The sequence below is a fragment of the Xiphophorus hellerii genome, chromosome 9 (genome assembly GCF_003331165.1).
Source record: "Xiphophorus hellerii strain 12219 chromosome 9, Xiphophorus_hellerii-4.1, whole genome shotgun sequence".
NCBI classification, from domain to species: domain Eukaryota; kingdom Metazoa; phylum Chordata; class Actinopteri; order Cyprinodontiformes; family Poeciliidae; genus Xiphophorus; species Xiphophorus hellerii.
The window spans coordinates 30,879,346-30,891,350 of record NC_045680.1 but is presented as its reverse complement, the minus strand read 5'-3'; the positions used below and the strand labels follow the sequence as shown (position 1 = coordinate 30,891,350).

The 12,005-nt window shown below is 40.5% G+C and overlaps 1 protein-coding gene across 1 annotated transcript in view; it reads left to right on the top strand.

Moving 5' to 3' along the window:
- Positions 1–11,211, top strand: part of LOC116726429 (ephrin-A2-like) — a 109,337-nt gene extending 98,126 nt beyond the window's left edge. The window contains exons 2-4 of the mRNA XM_032573154.1: positions 780–1,072; positions 8,117–8,182; positions 10,694–11,211. Of these exons, the coding sequence (XP_032429045.1) occupies positions 780–1,072; positions 8,117–8,182; positions 10,694–10,818 (484 nt within the window). The 3' untranslated portion in view covers positions 10,819–11,211. The remainder of the gene's footprint in view (positions 1–779; positions 1,073–8,116; positions 8,183–10,693) is intronic.
- Positions 11,212–12,005: the final 794 nt, after the last annotated feature.

The following is a 12,005-nucleotide window of genomic DNA, read 5'->3' as shown; positions in this document are numbered from 1 at the left end:
AAGAAACAGCTACTCTATGTGATTAACTCAAGATAATCAAATAGGCTATGTAACTAGGACCGCCCTAAGGAAATAAAAAGAAAGGGTCAGACAGGAGCTGTTATAGAGCGGGTAGGAGGTTGCAATTGAAGCATGCTCCTGTCTGTTCTCCTTGCAAGTAAATCTTAAACTCACTTGTCTCTTTCTTCTTTTTATGGGTGCTCAGATTCTTCAAACCTAACAATTTCACTTTATTTTTCTCTATTTTTTGACATTTTTGAAAATGAGCCGTTTCAAAGACCTTCCTGTGTCGTTGCCTAGCAACCCCAGCAGAGTTCCGCCCGTTACCTAGCAACCCCAGCAGGGCTCCAGGACGTTTTGGTCAGCTGGTTGTATGCGCTGTACAATGGCTGCTGGAAAAGACGAAGTGTTTTGTTGTTGGCTTCCCATCCAGAAACCACTTGTGTTCTTGCTGGCTGCACATGAGGCTCTAAACTACAGAAATACAAAATCCATGATGATTTACACCTTCCATTACTGTAAATAAAAATCTGACTATTTTGTAAATATTTCATGCTCAATTTATTGTTGAACCGGAAAAAAATTCTCTAGAAAACTTTTAGATTTCAGTTTTTAAAGCAGATTTAGTTTTTTGGCTGTGGAGTCGAGGATTTGCTACAGAAAGTTTGGACAGACGTTTCCCCGCCTGGTGAAGGAAACGACGTAGATCTGCGGCTGAGAAACGATTCATTCGTCTGATGAACATCAACTGAAGGTGAAACGTCTGTTTTTCCCCCCAGGTTCTTCCGGGGCGACTACACGGTGGAGGTGGCGATCAACGACTACCTGGACATCTACTGCCCGCACTACGAGGCGCCGGAGCCGGCGGAGCGCATGGAGCACTACATCCTGTACATGGTGAACTACGACGGCTACATGAGCTGCAGCCACTACCGCAACGGCTTCAAGCGCTGGGAGTGCAACCGGCCGCAGAGCCCCAACGGGCCGCTCAAGTTCTCCGAGAAGTTCCAGCTCTTCACGCCCTTCAGCCTGGGCTTCGAGTTCAGGCCGGGACACGAATACTACTACATCTGTGAGTACCTGAAGGTCGCCGAAGGTACTTTGTAGCAGCAGCGAGTTAATCGATTCATTTTTAGACTCTGGCCTGCTGACGAGTTTCCTTCCTTCCTTCTTTGTTTCCTTCCTTTCATAAGCATTTCTTCACTTTCTTTGGTCTTTTCTTTCTTCCTTCTTTCCTACATTCCAATTTTTTTCCTTCCTTTCTTGTTTCCTTCCTCCCTCCTTCCTTGTTAGTAGGGGTGTACTTACTTTTCCACACAGTTTTCCCACCTTGGCTTCATCTTTACTGAAAGACAATGTTTAATGTTTTTATCCAGCAGGGTGTACTTTCTTTTTTTTATTATACTGATAAATTGGACCAGAACCAGCTTTGAGTCGTTTAATATGATGATTCACTTAGTTAATTATTTAATTATCCAAAATGAAGCCGTTATTTCCTGTCGATTGGATCGCTGTCTGAGCGCGCCGGGTTCACTGGATCGGGTCAGAACCGTCAGAAACTCGCTGGATTCTGACGGTTCTGAACGTAATTTATCCTCCAAGCTGGAAAACATTTCCTACATTTTTCTAAATAATTTTCCTAAATTGTCCCATTTGGACTGAAAGGCCTCCAGCAGAGACAGAAACGCTGCTTTAAATGACACTTAATGACTCTGAGTGAGACGAGAACAGAAACATGAATAAAACATTCATGAGTCTCTCTCTCTTTCTTTCTGTCTCCTCTCTTCTTCTGTCTCATCTGGAGAGATAGAGGTTGACGTTTTATAGATGAGAGGGACAGAAGAAGAAACATGTAATAAATAAATGGATATGTTATTTTAGTCTTCTATATCTTTCTCTTCTTTTTTGCTCTATCGTTTCGTCTTCTCTCTCTTTCTTTCTCTCTCTCTCTCTCTCTTTCTTTTTCTCTCTCTCTTTCTTTCTGTCTCTCTCTCTCTTTCTTTCTCTCTCTCTCTCTCTCTTTCTTTTTCTCTCTCTCTTTCTTTCTTTCTGTCTCTCTTTCTTTCTTTCTTTCTCTCTTTCTCTCTTTCTGTCTCTCTCTCTGTCAAACAGCAGAACAAAGAATCTGAAACTGCAGGTTTAATTCCAAACCTTTTTATAAATTCATTTATTCAGCTGGATTAAATTCGGCTCAGCGACTGGAAAACCGAATTATTCCAAGATCAGAAACCGCTGCTGTGGGGGGGAAAGCACGGGGAGATGTGGGCTGAAACACACTGAGGCTGAAGCACGGCGGTGGAGGGGTGATGAGCTGAGATGCTTCCTTGTTTCCTTCCTTCTTTTCTGTCATGTGCGTTTCCTTCTTTCCTTCTATATCCTTATGTTTTCATTCTTCTGTCCGTCTTTCTTCCTTTCCTTTTATTCTTTCCTTATGTTATTCCCTCCTTTCTTTCTAGTGTCCTTCCTTCCTCCCTTCCTTCCTTCCTTCCTTCCTTCCCCCATTTTGTTTTCTCACATTTAAATTCTGTGCACTTTAAAAATCCACCATTGATTTATGGTGAATTTTAATGTTTGTTTTGTTTTTGTTTTAAAATAAAAACGACTGAAGCTCAGGAATGCCCATATATGGCGCTTGTGTTGTTTTCCTGTTTTAAACTGGTTTCCATTATGATGTGAAGGCTTTAAACTGGTTTCCATTGTGATGTGAAGGCTTTAAACTGGTTTCCATTGTGATGTGAAGGCTTTAAACTGGTTTCCATTGTGATGTGAAGGCTTTAAACTGGTTTCCATTGTGATGTGAAGGCTTTAAACTGGTTTCCATTGTGATGTGAAGGCTTTAAACTGGTTTCCATTGTGATGTGAAGGCTTAATGGCAGTTAGCGGGAGGTTGATCAACCTCAGGTGAGTCTCACCTCGCTGCTGCCTCACCTGCTGCGCTTCCGAGCTTTTGAATGGGAAAATGCGAAAATTCAGCAATTTTGAAGAAAAAAAAAAAAAAAATTGGTTAAGCTAAATAAAAATAATTACTTTCCAGTACAAACCACAGGGTGAAAATAGCTATAAATTATTTTATCATTATACATTTCCATAATGACAGGTAAGGCCCTAGTTCACCGCACGTCACTGGTAACTATGGCAACCAGTTTAAAAGTCCACTGACTCTTTCTGCGGTCAGGTTGCGCGCTTCCGTCATGTTAATGAAAAATCCATCAGACAAGCCCGCTCTGAATATCAAACGAAACTGTGACATCACAATGTGACATCACAATATAACTCCAAAGGCAGAATTCTGACATCACCAGCAATTATATAAGCTCCTCACATCGATCTACTTTCATCACAGCCGTTTAGCCGCCGTTGTTGATACGTTTCTCTTGAGAATTTATTTAGCAGTTCATAGTAAGATTTTCAACTTTGTTTGGTGAACTTTTCTTTTGGAGATTAACAACAAACTTAACTTGAAATCTTTACTAAGTTTCTAGAGAAGTGACTTATCTTAGAACCGGAAACAAGCAAAAGATACAATGGAGTCCAACCAACTTAGAGTTGAAGAGATTGAATCCGACAACACTGTCGAAAGGAAATTACAGCCACCCAACCCACCCAAACGCAAGAAGAAGAAGGTGTCGTTTGCAGTCTGGTTGGACCAGCAGGAGCATAAGATTTCTGCTGAAACCATCGAACAGCAGGACGCTTCACTGGTGATTGATAATGAATCGATCGCCAAAGCACCGGAGACGGTGGATCAAAAAGGGGACAAACCAACACCTGAAAGTGAGTCCAATCAGAAGAACCAGGTACCACTTAAAACCTTGTCGGAGGAACACGTCCCCACTGAACAAGAGATTTCTGCAGGAAATACTGAAAACCAGAACGATTCACTGGCCAGTGAAGAAGAGTCCACCGCTGGAGTGCAGGAGACGATCGACATAGCAGAGAAGGAACAGCGACCAACAACCAGAGCCAACAAAAAGAAAATGATACCATTTCAAATCTGGTTGGAGAAACATGCCCCTGCTGACCAAGAGATTTCTGCTGAAAGTACTGGAACGGAAAACGATTCACTGGTTACCAAACAGGAATCGATCTCCGTACTGCAGGAGACACCAGAGAAGGAGCAGCCCTCTACGTCTGGCACTGAAAATGTTAAAAAGCAGGACACTTCTCTGCCTGAAGAAAAAGGTAATCAGGAAGATTCCTTAAAGAAGATTTGCAAAGAGGAACCAGTTGTGTTGATTTCTGCAACACAACTGCTCACTGAAAAGAACAACATCTCACAATCACAGAGGAAAGTGGATCAGAAAGAGAAAAAACAAAAATCAGAGGCGAAGCGCATCAAGAAGACGCCGCTGTTATGGAAATCTTTCCCAGAGCCAAATGCTTTTATAGATCTAACATTTTTTACTGAAGACAGTGACATCACTAACGGTCCTCTGCTGGAAAACCAAAGTTATCGGGCAGCTTTGCCCAGCAGTGGAAAGAAGACGTTTTGGAAAATGCTCCCCAAATCAGAACCTCGCGTAGATGTAAGTTTTATTGCTGAGAATATTGAAACCCAAAGTGTTTCAATGGCGGCACAAGAACGTGATGAGGCAGCTTCCTTGAAAAAGGAAAGTTATTCTAAGAACCTTGTGATTCCTTCAACACAGCTGGTCACCAACCAGGAATCCATCTTCAAACCACAGCAGACACTGGATCAGAAAGGGGAGAAAGGTCCATCTATGGGTAAGCCCAAGGACAACACCCAAACCGAGAATTTAACTGAGGTTCCTGATAGTCAAACTGCAGAAAATGTTCAAGGAGAGAGTTTAACTGAAATTCAGAATTTGCCAAACTCTTCTGAAAAGGCAACAAGTCGAGCAAACTGTACATGTCTCGCCAAATTTAAGGAGACTGAACTGGAATACATCGAAGTACAGAAGTATTTAATGAAACAGCTCGATGAGATGTTTGATACGAATAATAAACTAAATACTAAACTTAGACAGCAGAGCGCTCGGATCAGGAAACTACTCTCAGAGAGAAGACAAGGCAAAAAGTCAATGGTTTCTGTTCAAATTCAGACGGATTCACAAGACCGGCCAAAGCAGAAAACAGCCAATTATCAATCTGCTTCACTACAAACGGAGATGGATGTTCAGGAAACCAGCTATCAGTTAAAACCAGTCCATAAAACCATTTCAACACAAAATGAACTCTCTTTATTGCTAAAACAACAGCCCTCTGAAAAACAGCTGAATGGGCATCAGGATGGGCAGACCGAGCTACTTCAGAGATCTACAGGTAAGAACAGGACAGAGTCGGCAGTGAAAACTGCCTCTCAATTGGAAACCTTCAGTAATGAAAAGGTTTCTGGAGCAAACAGTGAAAAAGACATTTCAACACCAGAAACAGTCGGGGATCCAACAGCTACCATCAAAAATGAGATTCACACAAATAAAACAGTCATCAGTAAATCACAGGATGAAGAAACTGTCTCTACAACACAACAACATGAGGACCAACAAGATGGGAGAAAACCATCGAAGAAATATAAACGTAAGAAGAAGAGGAAGGCAGCAATGAAAGCTGCCTGTGAGCTGGAGACCCTCCATAATGAAAACAGTGAACTACAAGAAGTTCCTACACTGGGAACAGTTGGGGATCAGATAGCCTCCATTAAAAATGACATTCATATGATTGAAACAGAGATCGCTAAAGTACAGCAGATCACCAAAGAAGAAACAGTTTCTGAAACCCAACAAAATGGGAACCAGCAAGATGAGAGAAAACCATCGAAGAAATATAAACGCAAGATCAGGAGAAAGGCAGCAATAAAAGCTGCCTGTGAATTGAAAGCTGTCAGTAATGAAAACATTTCTGGAGAAAACAGTGACCAACAAGAAGTTTCTATTCCACAAACAGTCAGGGATCCGACAGCGACCATCATAATTGAGGTTCATAGAAACGAAACAGTGATAGATAAACTACAGCAGGCGACTGAAGAAGAAACTGTTTCTACAACACAACAAAATGAAAACCAGCAAGATGTGAGAAAACCATCAAAGAAATATCAACGCAAAAAAAAGAGAAAGATGGCAAAGAAAGCTAAACTGGAAACTGGTGTAAACCCGATAGAGACAGAACAAAACTGGATCCAAAACACCAAGATGCCAAAAACTGATTTAGAAATAATACCAGAGATCCCACAGACAGCTTCTGGACAAACAGAGACAAAACCTGGCAAAGTTTCAGAGGATGTAACAGGTAGAGTTCCTGAAGGGCAGAGTGGTCTGATAGAAGAACAGGGAACACAGGTAAAGGTTACATTAAACAACGATGTAATCAAAACAACACCGGAGGAATCAGAGACTCCAGCAGCTGAAGGATCAGTTGAGCAGAACATCGTCTCTGAACAGGAAGAGAGACCCATGAAGAAGATTTCTCTGTGGAGGCGTTTGAAAAAGGCTTTAACTCCAACATGTCTGCGCCAGTTCAAAGACCGAAGTAACGGCCATCCAGCGTAGACATGAATTTATGTACATTAGATTTAAAGGGGGTGGGGCCATGTGTGGGTTGGGTGATTGGTGGTAATTGGAAAAAGAGCCACTGTTGTTGTTAATTGGACATTTGAATATTAAAAAGCCAGGACTGCACGGTGGGAAGCGTCTCTCCGTGCAGGTGTGGGTTCACTCCGGGTGCTCCGGCTTCCCCCACGTTCAACAACATCAGGACTCATGTTCATCCACTGTAAGATTTTTATTTCTAATTCTAAACAGAAAATAAGAAAACCACATTTATTAATTAAAGGGAGATTTGGAAAAAGAAAATGTAAACAACATGGAACAAAAAGAGGCTTTTAGAAATCTAAACTATACAAATTGGAAAAAATTTGAAAACTATTTATCTTTCTGGGAAAGATATATATATCTAAATTTAATTATATATATAGACAAAGATATCTATCTATCTATAAAAAAAAATTCCCTTCTCACCCACCGCGGGTGGTTCTTATCCTCTGAGCTCGGGTCCTCTACCAGAGGCCTGGGAGCTTGAGGGTTCTGCGCAGTATCTTGGCTGTGCCAAGGACTGCACACTTCTGGACTGAGATGTCTGATGTTGTTCCTGGGATCTGTTGTAGCCATTGGTCCAGTTTGGGGGTGACTGCCCCGAGGGCCCCGATGACCACAGGCACCACTGTGGTCTTCACCTTCCAGGCCCTCTCCAGTTCCTCCCTGAGGCCCTGGTATTTCTCTAGTTTCTCGTGCTCCTTTTTCCTGATGTTGCAGTCGCTTGGTATTGCTACATCTATCACAACGGCTTTCCTCTGTTGTTTATCCACTACGACAATGTCTGGTTGGTTCGCCATTACCATTTTGTCTGTCTGGATCTGGAAGTCCCACAGGATCTTAGCTCTGGCGTTCTCCGCCACCTTTGGGGGTGTTTCCCACTTTGATCTCGGGGTTTCCAGTCCATATTCTGCACAGATGTTTCTGTACACTATGCCTGCAACTTGGTTATGTCGTTCCATGTACGCTTTCCCTGCCAGTATCTTGCACCCTGCTGTTATGTGCTGGACTGTCTCCGGGGCCTCCTTGCACAACCTACACCTTGGGTCTTGTCTGGTGTGGTAGATCTGGGCCTCTATTGCTCTGGTGTTTAGGGCCTGTTCCTGGGCGGCCAGGATGAGGGCCTCTGTGCTGTCCTTGAGTCCAGCTTTTTCCAGCCATTGGTAGGATTTACTGATATCAGCCACTTCTATATATATATATACATATATATATATATATAAATATATATAAATCTATATATAGATATCCATATATATATATATATGTCTTCCCTTCTCTCAATACATGTATATATATATATAAATAAATACATGTGTATATATATATATATATATATGTATATATATATATACATATACAGTATATATATATATACTGTATATATTTATATATATATATATATATATATATTAAACTGGTTTCCATTATGATGTGAAGGCTTTAAACTGGTTTCCATTGTGATGTGAAGGCTTTAAACTGGTTTCCATTGTGATGTGAAGGCTTTAAACTGGTTTCCATTGTGATGTGAAGGCTTTAAACTGGTTTCCTTTGTGTTTCCTCTGCAGCGTCTCCACATCCCAACCTGGCTGGGAAGCCGTGCCTGAAGCTGAAAATCTACGTCAAACCGAGCAGTGAGTCTCGTTTTAAACCTTTGACTTCATGTTCTAAAGGTCCAGATCTGATTCTGCAGGAGCTAAAAGGCTAAAAACAACGAGTCAGAAACAAAACTCACTTATTAAAAACGATTCATTTAGCACTTTATGCCCAACATGCTTTTATTATTCACATAATTTATGATAAAACAATAATTTCATAAGAAATTTTAACCTAAACTTGACAAACTTCATTCATTTTCATGCTTCAGCAAATATCTATGGAGCAAAACTGTGGCCAAAAAGTTAAAACTGAAAAAAAGATTTGAAAAAAGTTGCCACAATTAAAGGTTTCCAGAACCTTTAATTGTGGCAAAATGAAGATAAAATCAAACCCAACAAAGATTTAAACTGGTTTCTCCACACTGGAGACATCTTGAACCTGTTTCTACCAGCCGAGGCTTTTCAAAGTATTGACTAAAATATCAGTACTTACCCCATATCGTTTTCACTTATTTACACGTGAAGAGGATTACTTGGGTTGTTACCAACATCTGGTGTGAATTTAGCCCGTTAGAAGCGTGTTTGTGTTAAATACTTGCTTCTCCTGCTGTAAAGAAACTTTCTCTCTCCTCCGCTGGACGATGCTAATCTTATTCATGTGTATTTTTCACATCTCCACTTTGTGGGAGCAGATGACGGCTTTAAGACTCATTACTGTGACTTACACAAGAGCGCCGGCTGGGCCTGTCAGTCACTCAGCTACTTAACATACCCAACATCTCTGCAGTTCAGGAAATACACAGCTATGCAGACACAGCGAGGAATAAAACAGCTCACATCGGCTACCTGACGGTACCAAGGCTCGGTTCTGCCTGACTCGGGTCATTTTTATATAACAAATCAGAACCCGAACCTGCGACTAGAAAACATGAATGTTCAGTGAAAGCAGGAAGCAGATACTGATAGAAGTTAATTATATCAAGCGGTCAGCACCGTTAGCTAAGAAGCTAGCTGCGCTAACCCAATAGCACCAATTCTAAACATTAGGTCCACTAACGCTAGAACGCTGCATCAAAATAGCATTTAGCTCCTGCTAAAGCGCTAAATTCATCCATGTTGACTCCCACCATGTGTGAAGGACTCGACATAAACATCGGCCAGTGTGACTGCTGTTTACTGGTCGAAAATAACACAGAAAAGTCGCCACATTTGTTGCTACACAGGTCTAAAAAGTCACTAAGTTAGCAACAGTGGAGAACAAGAGGAGAGGAAATGGAACTGCTGCATAAACAGACTTCAAAATAAGAGCATGAACATAAATGTTAAACAACCTGAAGAATTTTTAACAGTTAACCAAAACTTCACCAGACATCGAACTTTGTTCAACTGAAAGTTTACAAAATTAGCACAATAGAAGTTTAACAGAAAGTTGGATGCTGTACCTTTAAGACTCAACAAAGCTAAGCAGGAAAGCAGATCTAGACGGACATCATTCATAAACAGATAGACGAAGGAGGTGGAGGTGCTACGAGGAGGCGTCTAAACCCACCTGTTTAGGATTGTATTTGAAATGTAATCAATTACAAATTTATTGATGTAACTTGACTTAATGATTGATTCTATATTGCATTGTGATTCTGTGTTTGTAATGATGTAAAGCACTTTGAAATGTCTTGCTGCTGAAATGTGCTATACAAATAAAATTTGATTGATTGATTGATTGATAAACATGGACATCCATAATGAATGATTTGTTTGTAATAATTGCACATTGTGAACGTAGCCTAATAAGAGTATAGTTTATAGTTATAATCCTTACAGCTGTGCTGATGCTAGCTCATTTGTTGCTTGTAAAACTATTTAATCTGTTTTTCTACACTTGGTTTGATCAAATTAATTGTCTATTTTTTATCATTCTGATATGAAAACTGTAGAATTGGAAGAAAGAATAACTTGAAATAATAAAATGACTTCAACAGAATCGTCTGGAAGGCTGCAGCTGATGGTTCAGGACCTGATTTAATTAGATATTAATACCTGAATCTTTATATTCATTATATTGAACAAGATTCTATATTAGGTATCTGTGACTGTGTTTCCAATCCATAAGGGCAGATCTATTCACTCTAATTCTATGATTTGTGCTTTATTTCAAATTCCTATTTGCAGTTTATGAACCGTTTAAAAGGTTTGTTGTCGTTTATATTTACATGTTTGACCAAGATAGTCAATTTATGGTTTTTGTCAGTTTCAATTTCTTTTTTGTTTTTACATTTACTCCTATCTGCACCGACTGAACAGATTAAAGTTGCTTTTACGTGTTTTACCAACCTGGTGAAGCTATTTGTTGTATTTAGTTGTACTGTACTGGTGTAGAGTTATGAATAAATGGAAAACTTTATTTAAAAAAAGAAGCGTTTTGAGTCACTTCAGCTCTGATTTTCTGTGTTAGTCGATACTAACCCTCAGATATCGGTATCAGAGGTGCAGTCGGTGGGTCGGTGCGTCGTTAATTTAAATAAAATGTTTTTCTGGCCTCTCTTTCAGACGACTCCATCTATGAATCTCCAGAGCCCTTCCTGACGGACGACACCACCGGCGGCAGCAGCCTGGCTCTGCCGTCCGCCATATTGCTCTCCCTCCTCCTCATCCTGCTCCTCGCCTCCTCGTAGCACCTCCTCCTCTCCCTCCTGCTGCTGCCGGGACAGATTTGGGGAGCGAGCGCAGCTCCCGCTCCCTGACCTCTGACCTTTTTCTGGACGTGGATGAGGAGTCGGAGACCGGCAGCGGGAGGAACTGCGTCTGGAGTTTTTAAAAACTTTTCTTTTAAAAAAGCAAAAACTCTGTTTCAGATCTGAACGCTGAGGCTCCACTGACCTCCATGTTCACAGCTGGCTGGATTTTATGCATTTCAGGAAACTCTTTAAAAAAAATCCATTCATTTTTGAAAATATCATTTTGTTCATTTTCAAGTTGATGCCAAAGTTTTGTACATCCGTTCTATAAGCCCCGCTAAGGACATACAAGTCGTTACTCTCCTAAAATACAATACATTTTGAAACGTTGATATGTTTCACTCTTTTCCATTAAGACTGACTAAATCTTACAAAAACCTTAAAGGGCATCTATTATGTAAAATTCACATTTTGCATGTTTTAATGCTTCCATTTGAGTCTCAACAATTTCTAGAAACAGTTTTAAGCGCTTAAAAAAATCAGCCAGGAGTTTTGTGGCAATAAGTTTATGTTTTTTGGTGTCTAGAAAATGAGCCGTTTCAAAAACCTCTGGAACTTTGAGTTACATTTGATGGGCATTTCGCCGTTACCTAGCAACCCCAGCTGAGTTACGCCCATTACCTAGCAATCCAAAGGGAGCTCCAGCTGGTTTAATGCTGTACAATGGCTGCTGGAAAAGACAAAGTGTTTTTTTGTTGACTTACCATCCAGAAACCACTTGATGCATTCTAGTTGGTTGTGCAGAGGCTCCACTTCTGCTTTTCAAAGATGTACGGTTGTATAATTTTGCAGTCATTTTCACATGTGGGTGCGTTGAGTTGGGGGCGTCGCCAGCAGCAGCTTATTTGGATTTAAAGAGACAAGACAGCTAAAATCTTATCATCTAAGAATGATTTTGTGCAGAAAATGTAAAGAACATATTTTATTTTATCCATAGATTTGTCCTAGGGTTATACTAGGTCACCTGTAATGGGAAAGTCAAACTTTCTCCAACTAGTCTGTGTTTTTTTTAACTGGAAACTTCATTTATTTACCTGAACCTTAAGGGAAATTTAACCAAATTTACACTTTCTATGCTGAAATCTCTCCCAAAATAATACTTTTGTTACACAAATAAGACTTAG